Source organism: Oryctolagus cuniculus, chromosome 11 (assembly GCF_964237555.1).
Source record: "Oryctolagus cuniculus chromosome 11, mOryCun1.1, whole genome shotgun sequence".
In the NCBI taxonomy this organism is placed as follows: domain Eukaryota; kingdom Metazoa; phylum Chordata; class Mammalia; order Lagomorpha; family Leporidae; genus Oryctolagus; species Oryctolagus cuniculus.
Window position 1 is genome coordinate 4,480,881 of NC_091442.1, and position 18,369 is coordinate 4,499,249.

The 18,369-nt window shown below is 70.2% G+C and overlaps 1 protein-coding gene across 1 annotated transcript; it reads right to left on the reverse strand.

The window, feature by feature from the left end:
• Positions 1-1,095: 1,095 nt before the first annotated feature.
• Positions 1,096-13,108, reverse strand: RBM38 (RNA binding motif protein 38). The gene is made up of 4 exons (XM_070051398.1): positions 12,702-13,108; positions 11,980-12,103; positions 11,523-11,577; positions 1,096-2,089 (listed from the first exon to the last, which is right to left on the reverse strand). Exons 1-4 carry the CDS (start codon positions 12,927-12,929, stop codon positions 1,783-1,785), a joined length of 714 nt encoding a protein of 237 aa, XP_069907499.1. The 5' UTR covers positions 12,930-13,108; the 3' UTR covers positions 1,096-1,782.
• Positions 13,109-18,369: the final 5,261 nt, after the last annotated feature.

The window sequence follows — 18,369 nt, forward strand, 5'->3', positions numbered from 1 at the left end:
CCAGCTCGGATCCGCTGCACACTGCAACCCGAGATGGCCCCCGGTGCGTCCTGGGGCTCAGCCCCAGCCCCAAATCTCTGAGGCTCACTTGCCCTGGGCTGGGTCAAGTTCAGAACTGGGCCGCAGGCCTCAGTGAGAAACCAGGCAGCTGGCCCTTGCCCCCTGGAGCCGAGAAGACACGGGTGGAGGGGGAGCTGCAGGAGGTGACGGCTGGCAAGGCCAGAGCTTCCTGGTGGCGGGAACAGGGCGTGCAAAGGCCCTGGGGTGGCTGAGGAACAGCGTGGAGGAGGGTGGGAGGCTTAGGGAGCCAGGGAAGACCGAGCTGGGGGAGGGGCAACCTCGTGTGCAGAGAACAGGATCCTCCGGCAGAGGCCTGGTGCCTGGACTGAGGGCGGCACCCCTCCCCTGCGGTCTGCTGAGCAACCGAGTCCCGACCTGGCCAGGTGTGTGGCGGGAGGGAGCCAGGGCCGATGCTCTGAGCCCAGCTCCACGGGTCGGTGGGGGACGAGCGAGCAGCCGCGGGCAGGCCTGGCGCGTGGCCCCGGGGTCTCTCCTGCTCTGCCTGGAGGCCCTGAGCTGGACCTGCTGGGCAGCGTGGCCGGCTTCCACCACCTCCCGACCGCACCTCATGCCCAGCCGTCACTGCCCTAGGTCGGCCAGGCCCCCCTTCCCCGCAGCCTCTGCACAGGGGGGCCTGACCTCGGGGCCTTTGCACCTGCTGCTCCTGCTTCTCCTCTGGGCAGATCAGCACCTGAGGGTCCCCACTGTTGCTGTCTCCCCAGGACCAGCAAGCAGGGACGCGGGGGCCAACACCTCCTCTGCGAAGCCCTCAGGATTTCTCAGCTGAGTTCCCGGGCGACGCTGGGCCCCCCCGGGGCAGGGGGCCCGCGAGGCCTGTGACCTCTGTCCCTGACTGCCGGCATCGTGCAGTGGCTACGCCCCCGTGGCCCACCCCCACCCCATCCCAGAAGCCCCTGGCCTGCAGCCAGTCCTCCCCGGGGGCTGCATCTCTCCCCCCACGCCCAGCGGCGGCCGAGGGCCTGGGGCGGGAGAGCCACCCACAGCCAACGTGCGCACGCAGACTCGCAGACCAACTTTTTCTTTAAAGAAAACAAGTTTTATTCTTAAATCAGAACATTCTAATAAAAATATTATTATCTTATTAGCTACCTTTATTTTCCGAGCTTGCCTCTGTACCAGGCGTGCACCGAGCGTGCGCTCAGCTCCCTGAGGTAGGTCCCAAGGACACCCCAGCTGCCCCCAGCCTCCCCTCCCCTCCCCCCGGAGCCCCAAGGCGGGCGGGAACAGGGCCCAGGCAGGGAGGTCGAGGGAGGAGGGGCGCACCCTGCAAAGGCCAAGCGCTCCCGGCACCCACGGCCGAGACCCCGAGCAGCACGGACGCCAGGAGCGGGGGTCACGGTCACGGTCACGGTGACGGCTCTGGTCGGTGCCCCGCGCCCCACCGCGCCGCCTCCGGCAAACACAAACAAGCGTCTCCAAGTCAGAGAGGCTCCGATCCTGGGGGCAGGGGCTCCACTCAAAACCCTGGCGGGAACTCTGCAGTCCCCTCGGCAGGGCTACAGGGACAACAGAAGACCCGGCCCGTGGGCGCGGTCCTCGCTCGCTCGCTCGGGTAAGGCACCTGCGTGTGGACCGCGGCGTCCTGCGGCGAGGGCAGGAGGAGCCGGGCTCGCACCTCCAGGGGCTCCTCGCTCACTGCCCAGGTCCTCGCCTCGGCCGCCGGTCACGTGGAGGCCGCGTGGTCCCTGGCGGGGACGGCGCTCACTGCATCCGGTCGGGCTGCAGCTGCGGGGCCTGGTACTGCACGAAGGTGGTGCCCGCGGGGGCCGCGGCGGCCAGCGCCTGGGGCAGGGCGGCAGCCGGGTAGCCGTAGCCCACGAAGCTGGTGGCTGTGGCCGGCGAGGCGGCGTACGGGTACTGGTCGTAGGTGGCCGGCGGGTACTGGGCGTAGGCTGGGCTGGCTGGGGTGTACTCGAGGTAGGGCGAGGACAGCGAGGGGACGGGGGCCGCGGGGATCACCACGCTGGGCTGGACGATGGCTTGCGGGTAGATGTAGTGCGGGGTCAGCCTGCGGGCCAAGCAGAGAGTCAGAGAGGCGAGCTCAGGGTGGGTGCCCCGGCCCAGGGCCCCACGGGCTCACGAGGACACACTCAGCAGAGGCCGGGCCCGGGGGGAGTGTGTGACCCCGCCCCTGCCTGCCTCCCCCCAGGGGATTTTCCTTTCTTGCTCTGCCAGCACAGAGCCTGGCCCAGGTAGCGTGCACTGGGTCAGAGAGAGAGAAGGGGCAGGGCACAGCTCGCAGGAGCCAGGGCAGGAAAACGGAGCCGAGAGGCACAGGCGTGCGCTGAGCCCCACGGCCCGGGGCGGCCACAGGGGAAGCATGGGGAAGCCTGTGGTAGGCAGATACCCAGCCGCGGGGCGGGGCAGGGAGGAGGGGGAAGTCCAGGCTTAAGGGGGTGGGGCGGGGGAGGGGCAAGGGCTGGCATAGGCCTGCCCTGGGCCTCGGGAAGTGGCCCAGCCTCTGAGTCCCCCGGCCTGGGGCGAGTGGACCCCTGGCTCTCTCCTGCACCTGCCAGACGGGCCCAGGACGCCCCTGCCCTCCCCCCGCCCTGCCCCTGCCCCCGCCCCTGCCCTGCCCCCGCCCTGTCCCTGCCCCTGCCCTGCCCCTGTCCTGCCCCAGGCCTGCCCCTGCCCTGCCCCTGTCCTGCCCCCACCCCCGCCCCTGTCCTGCCCCCACCCTGCCCCTGCCCCTGTCCTGCCCCCGCACCACCCCCCCCCCCGGCCCAGAGAAGCTGCTCTGAGAGAAGAGACACCCGCGCGGCAGGCATCAAAGGCGGCAGCTTCGGGAAAGCCGGGGCGTGCTGCAGACAGCCCCCTCGGCACCCAGAGCACCAACGGGCACAGGGACAGGGCTGGGGACAGGAGGCCCTGCAGCCCGGCAGGGGACGGAGCAGGGTGTGGCATCCCTCCGGACCACGTTGGCACGCAGAGGTCAAGTGAGGCAGCCCCCAGCCCTCCCGCTACTCCGTGGGGAAACCGTGTGGCAGACCCGCGGTGCCACGGTGCCACAGAGGGTGGGCGAGGCCAGCCGGGGCTGGGTGGGTGTGAACACGTCCCTGAGGAAAATGGGTTCATGCACAGTTAAAGACGAGCAACGCAGAAAACCCAGGGACCACCAGCCCACGAGCAGACAGGCACGGGGCCCGTCCACGCGATGGAACCCAAGAGCGAGCCAGGCGCTGACCCACGGCTGGAAATGGCCCCGGGCTCCCTGCACACGTCCGCTGACCCAGCGTGACATGGAACGGGGGGAGCAGGCCAGGGCGCCAGGGCCAGTTCTGGAATTAGACCGTGGTCTACTCACACACATTCGAGCGGCTGGGCAGGCTGTACGCTACGTGGACACACGCACGGGGACAGGGCCTCCGCCAGGGGCCAGCACCCGAGAGAGCACAGGGCTTGGGGACGCCGGCCGTCCCCACCGTCCGACAGCGAGTGCGGGGTGGGGGTGGGGGTGCACTCGGCCCGGTGCTCCCACCTGGGGAGGCCACACTGCGCCCCCGCCCCACCCCGCACTGTTCATCTTCCCGGCAGGCACAGCCGCCTGCTGTTGCCGTGACAACACACCACCCCCGGGGCGGGTGGTGTCCCTGCACCTCACAGGGTGACCTCTCGCCTGGAACCCTGCGAGGGCGCCTCCTCTCTCTCTCTCCCTCCCTCCCTCCCTCTCTTCCCCCCTACCTTCCCCCCCTCCTCGGAGCCCCTGCTGTCCACCCCCAGGAAGTCCGCCGTCCCTCTGGGCCGTGGGACACCTCGCCTGCACGCCAGGGTACAGCAACAAGCAGACACAGCCCAGCCCTGAGGGCCCGCGGGGAGAGGCCCAAACCTCAGCCCGGGAACCGGAGCCGGGGACGACTGCTCGGAGAACGAGCCTGCGCTGCTGCAGGGGCACGGCCAGGATGGGGCTGAGAGGAGCCAGCAAGGGTGCCCGTCACCCCGTCCGTGCGCCCAGGCCTCCCGCCGCCCCTCCACCCTGACCACGCCCTCAACCCCTCCCGGGCCCCAGGACCCGCGGCCGCCTCTCCCTGAGCCCCGTTCAGAGGCCGCACTCCTGCCCCGTCGGGTGGCCTGGCCGGGGAAGGCCGGGGAAGGCCCAGGGGAACGGAGGCCCGGTAGGCGGGCACAGACCTCGCTCTGGCCGTGAGCAAGGAAGAACGGAGGCAGGAGAGCCGGTCTTGGTGCCGTGCCCAGCACGCCATCCCTGGCATCTGGGGTGCCCTCCGCCGCAGGGGCCCCACCCGGCCCCGGCCCCTCGGAAACATTCCTCAGCGCTGTGAGCCTGGAGCCCAGAACTTCTCCAAACATGGGCAGCGGCGGTGCCCCCAGCTCAGACACCCTCGAGCTGGGAGCTAAAAACGCGGGTCCCCGCTGACTGCAAAGCCAGACGGCGGCCAGGAGCCTGCACCAACAGCCCCCAGGGCCACACCACGCGCGAGGACGGGTGCCAGGCCTGGGCCGCACCACACAGCGCTGCTGCCCCCACCTCGCCCCGACGCCTCCGTCAGGAAGGGGCTCTCCTACTGCCCCACCCACAGGGCGCCCACGCAGGAAGAACCCGAGGTAACTCACAAAGCATTGTCCAAGCGGTGTTGCCCCATTTCCCAGAGAGGAAAACTGAGGCTTCCACGGGCCTGATTAAGTCGCCCGGTCACACAGCAAGCCAGCGGCCGAGTGGCACCTGTGCCGGCACACCCGCAGGCTGGCTGGGCCCCAGGCTCAGAGCGCAGGGAGAGGAACCAAGGCGAGGCCTGCCAGGTGGACAGAGGCAAGAAGCCCTGTGGGGCGGGGGCCAGGGCTCCGGCCCCTCCCGTTCCCCAGGTCTGCGCCCGAGCGTCCTCAGCCGTAAGACGGGTTTTGGGGGCCGACCTGAAGGGCCTGCACTTGCATGCGGCTCCCCAGGGCGGCTGTGGCCCTGGGGACGCCGGGCAGCACCCGGCACAATTCAGACTGCCACACGGGGCCAGGAGTGCCGCGGGCACCCAGCTCGGGTACCTCGGGCTACGACGTCAAGGCCGGCAGCCTGGGATCCCACTGCCGTCACGGCCACATGCGCACAGCCCAGGGGCTGCAGGGGAGCCAGGAAGGGACTGAGACCGAGGGGCCCAGACCTCACGGACTCCCCCCAGCATGCATGTGGGAACCCACTGCCAAGAGTTCCTAGGAAAACAGCGCCAGCCACGGCGCCGGCCAGGGGCCCCGGCCCTGACAGCCAGTGGGTTCCTCGGCGTCCTGGCTCAGGTGCTGCCACCTCCTTGGCCCGATGCCCACAGTGAGGGCGTGGCCTGACGTCGGACGCCGCCCACCCACCCGGCCACCCAGAGCCCCGGCCACACGCACGTCCCCCGCACGGGCTCACCCTGCCTTCTACCTGGGCACCCCAGCCCTCCCACCTGCCCTTCCCCAATGCTCCCTCTTCCTATCCTCACCCCCCAGGCCAGGCCTCCCTCCGCCCCGGACCCCTCACTGGGCAGCCGGACAAGCCCGTGGCGCTCCTGGGGCTGGAGCCCTCCAGCCTGGCATCAGACCCAACCCCACTGCTCCCCCCCCGCCTCCCCAGGCCTCCCCCTGCCTGGGGGCTTCTCCCCACAGCTCAAGGCTCACGTCCCTCGGGCACTCCTGACGCCCGCTTTGTTCTCTTCTTCCTGCCTGTACCCTTCGCCCCGCGTCCGAGGTGCCCGTGCGGCACCTGAGCGTGAGCACCTGAGACGGGCCCCTGCCTCGCAGGCCCTGCGCAGTAAAGGGGCCTCTCCCAGGCCAGCCCAGGCGGCACAGCCAGATCCCCCTGGCCACCGGTCTGCGGAGCCCCGGAACATCCTCCTCACGCCTCTGCCGGGAGATCTACCGCTCTGGGTACCCAGACGCCCCAGCACCACCCGGGACCCCTCGGCGGGCCTCAGAAAGCTGGGGTGGACAAGAGGGCCTCCCTCTCCCAGGACAGAGCCCCACGCTCGGGGGCAGTGCCAAGGAGGCCTCACGGCGACAGCGTAGCAGACAGTGAGACCTAGAGGGGCTGGACCTAAGGGCCAGGGTGACCCTCGCCGTCAGGTGGCCCTCTCGAGGGTGCCCTGGGGCGCCCTCAAGCCCACAGCGCCCGTCTCCGGGGACGGGCTGCGCTCACGGGACACAGGGCTCCTCCGTCCTCCCGGGGACTCCAGAGCCAGGCCACACAGTTCCTGCGTTCCTCGCCGTGTTTGGAAAATTTCTGTCCATCCACTTACACCCAGGAGGCACGCGAGGCGGCAGGCTGTTTCCCAGGAGAATAATCCCCCACTCGCAGGAAGTCCGGACCGAGGGACCGTCCTGCCACCCCGAGACCCGCGGGACGCTGGGCACGTGCGCCCGGCTGCTGGGGGGAGGGACGGCTCAGGTGCTCTGCTTCCCTCTCGCGCCGGGGACTGCGTAACCCCAGATCCCCAACGGGCTGCCCGCAAGGCAGAAGCAGCCACGCCACCCCGGGAGGGGCTGGGGTGCCGGAGGACCCTGCCGTGGGCATCCCTGTGGGCCAGGCGTCCCCTCCTCCCGGCAGCCCGCGCCCTTCACGCACAGCGCCGACAGCAGCCCGACCTGGAGCCCAGCACGCGGAGGATCCGCAGCGCACAGCCGAGAGCACCCCGGCTGGGGGGCAAGAGTCCGAGTCCAGATGCTGCCGCGCCTCTCCAGGCCTCTCCGGCCTCAGTCTCCCCATCTGTAGCCCTCTGGTGGGGGCTGGTGTTGTGGCCAAGCAGGCTAAGCCGCCACCTGGTTAAGCGACGCTGGTATCCCGTGAGCACCGGTCCAGATCTGGCCGCTCCACTTCAGGCCAAGCTCCCTGTTAATGCACTTGGAAAAGCAGGGGAAGGTGGCGCCCGCACTGGCACCACGTTCCAGGCTCCTGGCTTCAGCCTGGCCCCATCCTGGCCGTTGTGACCATTTGGGGAGTGAACCAGCAGATGGAAGATCTGCCTCTCCCTCTTTCAAACAAATAAGTCATTAAAAAAAAAAATCATACAAAAAGCCGACGGAAGCTCCCCAGGGGAGGCAGAGGGCCTGGGCCCTGCGCACCGCGGAGGGGCGCCCCGGGCAGGGACAGGAGTCAGACGCGGCAGCACCCGGCAGACAGGCGACCCCCTGCCCCACTCAGAGCAAAACCGGCGAGAAGTGAACCCGCCGCAGCCCAGCGGGACTCGTGTTCTGAACACAGAGCCACCTCTGAAAATAAAAACGAAAAAAGCAAATGAGGCCATTTCACTTTTTCTGCTCTCGGGGCCTCACCCCACCACGGCGGGGCCCTCGCACACAGGCCGCCTGGCAGGCAGGAAACCGGCCGCGGCGGCGGCAGTGGCCCCCCGGGATTCCCCGCTGGTGCTCAGGGACACTCAGGCTCCCTGGGGCCCCGAACAGGTGCAGCTGGCTGCAGGCGGCAGGTGAAGCGCGCTGCGTGGCACCGTGCCAGGCCCCAGGGCTGCACCACCTCACTCCCAACCTCCCCCCAGAACTGTCCCCCGAGGCAAGGCGCCCAGCCTTCCGTCTGCCCAGCCCGGGGCTCTAGAACTTTCTCAGACTTCTCTTTCTCTCCCACGTTCTTTGACACACGCACTCAGAATCTCGGTCCTCACCACAGCGGCCAGACCCGGCAGTGCCGGGTCACATGTGCTTGGGCCCGAGCCGCCCCCGGGGGCCTCTGCTCCGCACCCCAGCCCAGCCTCTGGGAGATGCCCTTCAAACAGAAATGCAAACTGCGACGCCTGCGCCGGGACACCAGCGGGAGGGAGGGGTGCGCGGCAGCACCAGCACCAGCCTCTCTCTGTAACCCGGACCAAAACACGGGCCCCTTGGCCGGAGGCTTCTGGAAGATTCTCTCCAGTCCCAGCCAACAGGGCCCTTCTGCCAGGGCAAGGAAGTCATCCTGGGCGAGGAAGCCGGGAAGCAGCCGAGGGCTGGCTCCTGTTACAGCCTCGGGCAGACGACAGGTGCAGCAGGGCCCTCCCTCCTAGAAGCAGCCAAACAGGAAGTGATGGCGGAGGAGCAGTAGGGCCACCGCCGAGACACCCTGAGGGGGTGGGGGGGCGGCCAGGCCCCTGCTCCACGGCACGCACGCTGTGACCGCCCCTGCACCTGCTGTCCCCGGGCCTGGAAGCCGCTGCCCCAGGGACCGCCAGCGCCAGTCTCCTCCCCAGCCTGACCGCCAGACGCCACACACACATCAGCACCTGCAGCTCCCTTCCCTGGCTGTGTTTGCTTTGACGGTGAAATAATGGGACACCCGAGAAGTTACCAAAACAGTACCAAGAGGTCCCGTGGGCCTTCCCCCAACACCCTGTCTCCAAGGGCAACATCCCACGCACCAAGTCCAGGCCTCCTTCCTGGTCGCTCCTCGGGTCCTGGGGACGCAGACACTGTGGCATCAGCACGTGCCGCGTCACGTGTGACCTCTCATCACACACACACACACACACTCGTCTCCCCAGCACTACACTCAAGACCAGGAACCGCCTGTGCCAGCCGCCCCCACTGCCCATGTGTGTACAGCGACCACGCCTGGTGTTCAACGACCCCCACGCACAGGGCCGGCCGGTGCTTGTCTGCACAAGGACGGACGCCGGCGACAGGTTCACAGCGTCCCCAGCCCCGAGGCTTCCACCCCCCACCCCCGCCCCTCCTCTCACCTGAGGGGCCCACTCTGCTCAGGCCCCCAGCACACACGCCTCCAAGGCCTGGTTGGTGCCGGAGAGGCGGCTGGGGCACCAGGCACACCGCCCAGAGGCTGCACGCGTCCGGGAAGCCGCACACACCTGGGTGAGGGTCCCACGGCCAAGTCCACCCCGTGGCGTCTGCACCATGGGCCAGTGGGCGGTGCTGGGCCTTTCTCCCTGGCTGCAGCTCAGCTCTGCACGGTGGGCAGGCTAGCAGGTTCTGCCAGACGGGCACCACGCACAGCACTGGCTCAGGGCTCGACGCAGTCTTATGCGCATGGCAGAGCCACTGTCCCCACAGTGGGGGGGGGGGCCCAGGCAGACCCCCAGGCCCCTTGTTCCAGCACTCAATATGCCCGACACCCTGTTCTCTCAGACCAAGGCTGGCACAGAGCAGAGCTCCTGCCGCACGGGCACGCGGCCCCGGCAAGGCCCCCTTAAGAAGAGGGAGGGGGCCTGCACCCAGAGCAACAGCTGGCCCTTCAAAAATAACCCAGGACGGGCTCCAAGCGAGCCAGGCCCAGGACAGACCTCCGCTCTCGGCGCGTGCGAGGCCAAGAAAGACGGCACCCACTGACACTGGGAGGCCCCTCCGGGCCAGCTCCCCGCGGTCGCCAGACTACGCTCACCCCCTCCCCTGCCCGCAGACTGCTGGCCGCGCCCTCGATGACCACGCAGGACAGCGGGGCTGCCACCAGCCACAGCCGACAGGGCGCCCCTAACTCCCCGGAGTTACACAGCGGGAACCGCGCAGAGCTAGGTCCCGGCCAGGTCAAGGAGGAAGCAGCGGAGCAGGGGGCCCGGCCGGCATCAAGTCCCGCCGAGCCGCAGGACCCAGCTGGGCGGGGGGCCCTAGGCGGCCCGGCCTCAGCGTGAGACTGGCGGCTGCTGGTCTTGGGGGCCACAATGTCCATCGGGGCAAAGTCCAGTCAGCAGGAGAGGGGTTAACCGGTCCACACACGCCGGAGCTGAGTCAGGCCGGGGCCGGGCCCCAGGGGCCTGATTGTTCCCAAAGACAAAGGGGACGCTGACGGCCCAACTCTCCGGCCTGTCCAGCGGGCGGGAGCCCAGGGCATGCAGCTGACCCAGGCGGCTCGGCCACGCCGTGGTGACACATGCAGGGCCCCCTTGCCATCCGGGTGTCGGCAAGCGGGGGCAGGGGCGGGGGGGGAGGCAGCCTCTGCAGAAAACCAGACAGGACTGTCCTCCGGGCCCCTGGTCTCTGCCTGCGTCTCCACCCCCTAGCAACCAACAAACAGCGCGAGGCCTCTCTGGACACAGGTATTAAATGGCCAGCCGTGGCCTGAGTTACAGAACACTGTGGCTTCCAGTCAGCACAGTCAGAGAGAAACGAGACTGGCCCCGGCCACCCTCGGATGGCAATGCGCACTGGACGCTGGGTGCCTTCCTCTCCCCCTCACACCCCCCCTCGCCTGCATTCAAATCTCATCCCAGCCGCTCGCTCCCCCGCCCCGGGACAGCTTCACCTAGGGAGACGTGAGGGTGAGCGCAGTCCCGCCCTCGGGGGCCGGCGTGGGGCCAGGAGGAGGGGGCGCTGTGGCTGCTGTACTGTTTCCCACACAAGGAAACCACATCGCGGACCCGGGTGGTCAGCGGCCGAATCCGGATCGGAACCCAGCAGACCCCGGCTGGGCGTGCAGGGCCTTGTCCCGTGGCCAGCTGGCCAGGCTGCCTGCAGGACGCCCGGGGTGTCACCGCCCCCTTCTGAGACAGCCTCAGGCGTCTGTAAAACACCCGGGCAGAGCGGGAGCCTGCGACCCATCGGCTGCCGCCACAGTCCCGGGACAGAGGCCCGGCCCAGCCAGGGAGGCCACAGCCTTGGCCCGTGCCCCAAGGTTGCTTCAGCTGCTAAGGTCACACCGCCTGTCCACCTCTGCGCAGACCACGCTGGAGCCACAGCTGCCCGAGGGCAAGCACACCTGGCGGGCGACACGGCCCAGGGGTCCACATCGACCCCACCCCCGGCTGTGTGCCGGGCCCAGTGGCTCCGCGGCACCTGCGTCCACACTGCCCCGGGAAGCAGCTGCGTCCAGGCTGCCCGCCTCTCCCTGGCGCACGCGCACACACGTGAGCACACACACACACGCATGAGCGCACACACTCACTCTCTCAAACCCAGGGGCCCAGGTTGGAACTCAGGAAGCACTAGTGTCCCGCCCTAGCGTGGCTGCCCTGCCCCTCCCCGTCGGACACCCCCTGATCAGCAGCTGGGGAGTCGAGGCACGGGGCAGGGTCCCCGTGTCCTCCCCAGCAGCTGCCAGGCCCCATGAGGGCGACGGGAGCCTGCAGGGCGAGGACGGCGAGACCGCTCCCCGGGGACGCACCCAGGGCTGCACGCTGAGCCCAGGCGGCCTGGCGACACCGGCCCTGATCACCCCCTCACCTGCTGCGGCGCCCACAGCCCCAGGACCCAGCTGGCCAGGGCTGACACCGTCTGGCACCCAGGGGCCCAGCCAGCCGGCCCCTCAGAGCCCCGGCAGTGGCTTCCCACGTGCTCACGCGCCAGGCTCACCAAAACCTCCATTCAGAGAGGGCAGACACAGCCACCTCCCCCCGCCACAGGCGAGGAAATGGCACAGACGGCTGTGCCCGCGGTCACACGGCCCCGCGGGGCAGGCCGGCTCTGAGGCCCGCGCCCCCCAGGCTGGGGCGCCGCCGCCCGCCTCCTGCAGGCTGGCCGCTCCCTCCCCGCCCGCCATCCTCCCCGGCTCTGCAGCCTGCCCCCGCCGGCCGGCCCTGGCCACTCACCCGTAGGTCCGCTGGATCAAGGTGGGGTGCAGCTGCTGAACGCCCACGGCAAAACCTAAGGAGACAGGAGGGTCAGGGGCGCTGCCCGCGGAGGCCTGGGCCCCAGGGCCACAGCCTCGTCACCCCGAAGGGACAGCCGACTTCCTCTCTCCTCCCAGGCCCCGCCCCCGTGACAGCCACAGAGCCACAGTGCCGGCCGGCTGCCCCTACACCCCGTCGGCAGCCCCAGGGACCGTCCTGCGTGGACAGCTGCCAACCGGGGCACGTGCCCTGCCTGGGCTGCCCACGGGGGAAGGGCTGACGCCCCGCTGGGGTGGCCGCCCAGGGATGGCTCTGCAGGCACAGATAGGGACGCCACTCCTGCTCAGGGGCAGCGGGAGGGGCCCCCCTCCCCGGACAGAGCCCCGCGCTAAATGTAGGAGCCCAGGAGGGCCGGGAGCCCAGCACACACACTCACCTGTCTGCAGGCTCCTGGGCTTGGCACCCAGATAAGCCAAGTTCACGTTGGCCTTTCGGCCGTCAATGATGGGGTTGGGGTCTTTGCAAGCCCTCTCAGCTGCTGCCCGGTCGGCCATGGTCACCTAGAGGGGCACAGGCAGGCAGGGGCGTGGGTCGCTGGGCCGGGGGAGCCGGGGGAGCAGGGGCAGGGGGCTCTGTCCCCAGAGATCTCTTTCCCTCTGTCCCCTGGGGCGTGGGAGGGGAAGGGGCTGCTCTCCAGGGCCCCTGGACCTCCCGCGGAGCTGCCCCCTGGACTCCCGCAAAGTTCAAGCGCCGGGGAAGCTGCCTGTAGGACACTAACCCTGTCCTGGGGAACGAACCCCAAAAGGGGGCAAAGGGCCCCCCAGGGGCGGCCCGGCGGGGAACCCTCCAGTCGGAAGGGGGTGGGAAAGGCGCCTTCGCGTCGTTTCCATGTAAGCCTCCCGGGGGTGGGGGTGGGGGCGGGAGGCCCCGGGGGGCTCCAGGCCCGCTCGGCGGGGGCCTCTGCCCCTCCCCCGCTCGCCGCCCCCGGAAGCCCCGAGCGCGGCCGTCGGGCCCCACACACGCGGGCGCCCTAATTGGACCCAGCGGATCTCCCTGCGAGAGCGCGGGTGGGGGCGGGGAGGCGGCCGGGCCCGCGGGCGGCAGGTGCGGGCGGCGAGGGCGGGCAGGCGCGCGGGCCCGGCCGCGGGGTCCACTTACGAAGCCGTAGCCGCGGGACTTGCCCGTCTGGCGGTCGGTGATGACCACGGCCTCTTCGATGTCGCCGAAGCCCTCGAAGTACTTCCTGAGCGAGGCGTCGGTGGTGTGGTAGGGCAGGCCGCCCACGAAGATCTTGGTGAACGTGGTGTCCTTCTGGGAGCCGTGCATGGCGCCGGGGGCGGCCGGCGGCCGCGGGAAGCCGGCGCACGGCGCGGGCTGCAGCAGCATGGGGGGCGCCCCGCCGCCTACGGACCCGGGCCACGCGGGGCTGCGCTCATGGGGGGCGGCGGGCTGCGCGCGGGCCGACGACGGGCGCCCGTCCAGCCGCCAGGCTCGTCCACGCGCGCGCCGCTGCCGCCGTGCGCGCCCGACTGCGCCGCGCTGCGCTCCGGGCCGGCGCTGCGCGGACTCCGCGCCCCGGCGCCCGCCCCCGGGCTTTGTAGCCGGCCCCGCCCCCGGCCGCGAGGCCCCGCCCCGAGCCGCCCGCCCCGCCCCGGCGCGCGGGGGCCGCCGGGAAGCGTAGTCCGGGCCCCGCCCAGCCGCGCCCCGGCGCGCCCTGCGGTGGGGGGCGCGGGCGGTGCACGCAGCGGGGGCGCCCCTGGGTGGGGGGCGGTGCACGCGGCGGGGGCGCCCGGGGTGGGGGCGCGCAGCCGGCCCGTCTGCAGCGTTGCCCGCTGAGTTACACGGGAGGCGCTGTCAGCATCGCGCTTGCTGGGGCGGCGACACGGAGCAGGAGTGAAGTGAGTTCTGCCGCGTGTGTGGACGGCGTGCGCTCGCGCACAGCCGGCGGGCACGCCCGGCCCCGCGGAGTGCGGGCGAGCGACGCCGTCCGCTCCACGTCCGGCTCCGAAGGCACTGAAGCCGGGGGTCCCGCAGCTCCGCCCTGTTCTTGTGGGGGGGGGGGCTCCCGCAGGGCCGCCCCTCCGAGACAGCTCCTCGCCACGCGGGCCGGGCTCGAGTTCCCGGGGGCGCCCCGACGGCCGGGGCAAAGCTTTCGACCGAGCGTCCCCGCCTCGGCCGCTCCCCACCCCCCAGCAGCTCTGGGGCGCGCACGGGTGTCCTTGGAGACCAGGTGGCGCCCTGCGGCTGGGGGACTGCAGGGTGGGCTGGCGCACCCACTGGCGGCTCAGCCGCGTCCCGCAGCACTTCTTCCAGAACCTTCTCTGCCCCGCCGAGCCGCCCTCGCGCCGGGGGTCGGGGCTCGAGGCCCAGCCCAGCTCGCGGAGGGCCCGCGGTGGCCACCGCGCTTCCCCTCCCCCGCAGGCGTCAGCTCGGCCTCTCGGGGGTCTCCCCCCTCCTCGGCGGGCGCCCCAGAAACCCGGATGTCGGGGGGCGCTCGGGAGACGCGTGTTGAGTGAATCCTCGACGGGACCGAGCCCCGCACGCCCCGGAGACCCGGACGGAGCGTGACCTCGACTCGTCCCCCAGCGGCCGCGGACGGTGACCCTGGGCCCACCAGCGGGACCCCGCGCCTCTCCGGGGCGCTCCCCGGCCTCCCCAGCGCGGGCTGGGGCAGGGTCGGCGGCGCGGGTCGCACGCGGCCGCGGGGACGCCGGGGGGGGGGGGGGCCCGCCTGCAAGTCCCAGCGCCGCCGGCCCGCCCCGCGTCGGGGAGCCGGAGAGCACGTGCGGGGCGCGGGGTGCGGGGCGCGGGCTGAACCAGGGTCCGAGGAGGTGGCGGCGGGGGACGCGGGCTGAACCAGGGTCCGAGGAGGCAGTGGGGGGCGCGGGCGGGACCCCAGGGTCCGAGGAGGCGGCGGCGGGGGGCGCGGGCTGAACCAGGGTCCGAGGAGGCGGCGGGGGGCGCGGGCTGAACCAGGGTCCGAGGAGGCGGCGGGGGGCGCGGGCGGGAGTCCCGGTCCGAGGAGGCGGCGGGGGGCGCGGGCGGGACGCCCGGTCCGAGGAGGCGGTGGCCCGGCGCCCTCTCCCCTCTCGCTCGCCCCCTGCCCGGCCGCAGGAACAAACCCTCCCCCAGCTTCAGGTTTTTGGAGCAGAGAGACTCCGGGCGGCTGCGTGTTTCTGTTTGGGCAAGCATTCCCGGGCAGGCCCTGCGACGGGCGAGGGAGAGGGCCGAGGGCCACCCGTGTCCTCGGGCCTGGGGAGGCCTCTGGGAGCCGGTGGGAGCCCGAGCCGCGTTTGGAAGGGAGACAGCCTCGGCGCACACGCGCACACACACGTGCACACACGTGCACACACGTGCACACACGAACACTTTATCTGAGAGGCAGAGAGAGACGGACACTGATCAGCGCTGTTTCCACCTGCCGATTCTTCAGATGCCCGCGACGGCCAGGGCTGGGCCGGGCTGCAGCCAGGAGCCCAGACCTCGGCCGCGGTCTCCCACCGGCGTAGCAGGGACCCGAGTCTCTGAGCGGGGCTGAGGGCAGCAGGTGGCAGCCAGGATCGGGGAGCAGCATCTGGGGGGGACCTGTCTGCCTGCTTGGAGGTGGCCGGGAGGGACGTCACAGCTTAACCGAGCGCCCAGGCCGCACAGCCAGCGTGGGCAGGGCGCCGCCGAGGGCAGAAGTCTGGCGTGGGTGTGACTGCCTCGAGCCCGGCTGCCCAGGCGCTGGGCCGGAGCCGCCGGCCGCTCTCCCCCCGCTGGCCTGACTCATCGGTCAACGAGGGAGGGTTGTACCCACGGAATTCTCACTCAGGACGGGCCGTGGGCGCTCTGAATCCAGGCTGCCCAGAAGGCCCTTCGAGGCCACAAACCCACACTGGCCTGTCATTGGTGGTGTGGCCCCGTGACTGGACAGAGACGGGCTGAGGGCCCGGGCGGGCCCCTCGCCGGCTGTGCCTGCCACGGGACCAGTGGGGAGTTCCGTGGCCCTGGGGTCAGGGGGCACCGCCTGGGCCGCGGCTCTGCAGCGTGGTCATTGCTGGGGGTTTCTGGACCCTAGGCGAGGCTGGGAAGGTGAACCAGTGACCGCGGAAGGGCCTGAGGGCAGAGCCGGTGGAGCCATGGAGGGAGCACAGGAAGTTCCTAAGTGGCTACACGTGCCCCGCTCACCGCGGCAGGGCGACAGGCTTAGTTTGAGTCTGTCCCTTGTACCTCAGATGCCTCGATGTGGCCACCAGCCTTGACGGTCCCTGGGCTGTGGGGGGCACTGTCCACTCTGTATTACCCACTACTCTAATGGAGTTGGAAAAATAGATCATGGGGCCGGCGCTGTGGCACAGCGGGTTAAATCCCCGGTCTGCAGGGCATCCCATGTGGGCGCCAGTTCTAGTCCCAGCTGCTCCACTTCCGATCCAGCTCTCTGCTGTGGCCTGGGAAAGCAGTGGAAGATGGCCCAAGTCCTTCGGCCCCTGCACCCACGTGGGAGACCTGGAAGAGGCTCCTGGCTCCTGGCTTTGGATTGGTGGAGCCCTGGCCCTTGCAGCCATCTAGGGAGTGAACCAGCAGATGGAAGACACTCTCTCTCTCTCTCTCTCTCTCTCTCTCTCTCTGCCTCTTTTTTTTTTTTTTTTTTTTTTTTGACAGGCAGAGTGGACAGTGAGAGAGACAGAGAGAAAGGTCTTCCTTTGCCGTTGGTTCACCCTCCAATGGCCGCTGCGGCTGGCGCACCACGCTGATCCGAAGCCAGGAGCCAGGTGCTTCTCCTGGTCTCCCATGGGGTGCAGGGCCCAAGCACTTGGGCCATCCTCCACTGTACTCCCGGGCCACAGCAGAGAGCTGGCCTGGAAGAGGGGCAACCGGGACAGAATCCGGCGCCCCGACCGGGACTAGAACCCGGTGTGCTGGCGCCGCAAGGTTTAGCTTAGTGAGCCGCGGTGCCGGCCTGTCTGCCTCTTCTATAACTCTGCCTTTCAGATACATAAATCTTTGAGATAAATAAAATAAATATTTTAAAAGAGTCATTGCTTTTCCCTGCAGACAGCAGTGGCCGTGTCAGGTCACCCTCCTGTGGCCCTGAAACCGACATGGACTGTGGGGCCTCTGTGGAAACTTTGTACTTAGCCCTCATCACTCCTGCTTGAACATGGGTGGAATGGCTGGAGCTGGGATTGCAATATTGTGCCCATGAGACACTGACCCTGACGCCACTACCCCAGGGGACGTTTGCCAGTGTCTGGGGACATTTTTGGTAGTCCCGGCCTGGGGGAGGGGCTGGTACTGCCGCTGAGGGGTGGGGGCCAGCGATGGTCGGCTCCACAGCGGGGTTTCCCGTCCCAAGCGCCAAGGCTGAGCCTGAGAACCCCTGTGCTAACCCAGCGCAGCAGCACGTAAGAAGACGTCCGTCCTGACGTGCTGCGTGGAGACGGACGCAGAGGACTGCCTCGGAGGGGCCGGCGTGGCTGGGGACAGGGCTCTGCTCCCCGCCGCCCCGGCCAGCTCAGGCTGGAGTCTGAGCCGCGGCGGCTCCCTCTAGTGCTTCACCCCTGCGCCCCCTGCACCGGGGCGGACGTGGAAGGGCACGGGGTGGCGATGCAGGCGGGGCCTGCACGGGGTAAGCCTGGCTCGCGCGCCGCCTCCCCTCCCTGGGGCTCGCGGCCTTGCCCGCAGCAGGCAGGGACTGTGCGGGCACCTGCACCGGCCTCGCCCACGCCCAGGGCCCCAGAGTCTTGAAAGATAACCCCGGCCTAGCAAAGCCGAGAGGACCCAGGGGCCGAGCCAGCTCCCCGGGGTGACCGGCCTCCTCCGTCCCCTGCTGAGCGGTCAGGCTCCCGTCTCCGCAGGGCAGCCGCGGCCACAGCCAGGCAGCAGGGAGCAGGCGGCCGCAGACCCCCGCGTCTGGACCCGGCACACGTCACACACTCGCGAGTGGCCACCTCTGTGGCCCTCAGTTTCCCCGGCTGTGAAATGGGCATAACAGAGATGATGGCTCCCCCGGGCTTCTGGGAGATGAAGAGCACTAGGCCGACCTCACCCAGAGCCGTTCGCACCGCGGCCCCCTGTGCTCCCCGCCCCTCGCCTTCCCAAACCGGAGCTCAGGGGCCCGCCTCACCCCCACCAGCCCCACGCCCAGCCCAGCCTCACCGACAGGGTCCCCTCCCAGGGCTCCTCGGCCGGTGGAGCCCGCGGCCATCTGCCGAGCCCTAGGACCCCTTCTCAGAGAGACGGCGCCCAGCCCTGAGAAACGAAACGCCTGCACCTGCCAAGGAAGACGGTCGAGCCGGAACCCGGCCATGGAAGCGTCCGGAGCAGACCAACGGAGAAGGAACGCGGGTGCGCTCGTGTGTTACCACGTGGGACGCGAGGGGCCGGGAGCAGGCGGCCAGCCCCTGGTGGCGGCAGCCCCTCCGCGGCTGTGCTGGTCCCTGGCCCGCTCGGGCTGCGGTTGGGGAAGATGGAGAACTGCCCCCGACCCCGCTCACGGACCCCGGGTTCTCCCTGGGCTCTGTGGGGTCCGCGGGCCCGGGCAGGACCCCCTTCATGGGAGCTGCAGCTCTGACGAGTCACCGCACGTTCTGGGCTCAAAACCGCACAGACCTTCTCCCCGTTCGTCGGCGGGGCATCTGGGGCGGCTCCCGCGGGCCGCCCTCCGGGTGGTGGCACAGCTGGTCCTCCGGGCGGGGGTGGAGGGCCACCTTGCCGCCTCGCTTTGTCCCGCCTCTGGGGCCGGCCCCTCCCTCCATCTTCACTCCAGCTGTGGCCCTCTGCCTCTTCCACTTAAACAGCCCTCGTGATTCCAAGCGGGCCCGCCCAGATCAGCCGTCCCCGA

Bases quoted from the DNA above. Each gene is read 5' to 3' on its own strand.
- RBM38 (XM_070051398.1), bottom strand. From the start codon at position 12,929: ATGCTGCTGCAGCCCGCGCCGTGCGCCGGCTTCCCGCGGCCGCCGGCC. The intron at 12,104-12,701 runs GTAAGTGGACCC...GTGCCCCTCTAG, and splicing joins AGTCCCGCGGCTACGGCTTC to GTGACCATGGCCGACCGGGC. The intron at 2,090-11,522 runs GTGAGTGGCCAG...CTTGGCCCGCAG, and splicing joins TTGATCCAGCGGACCTACGG to GCTGACCCCGCACTACATCT.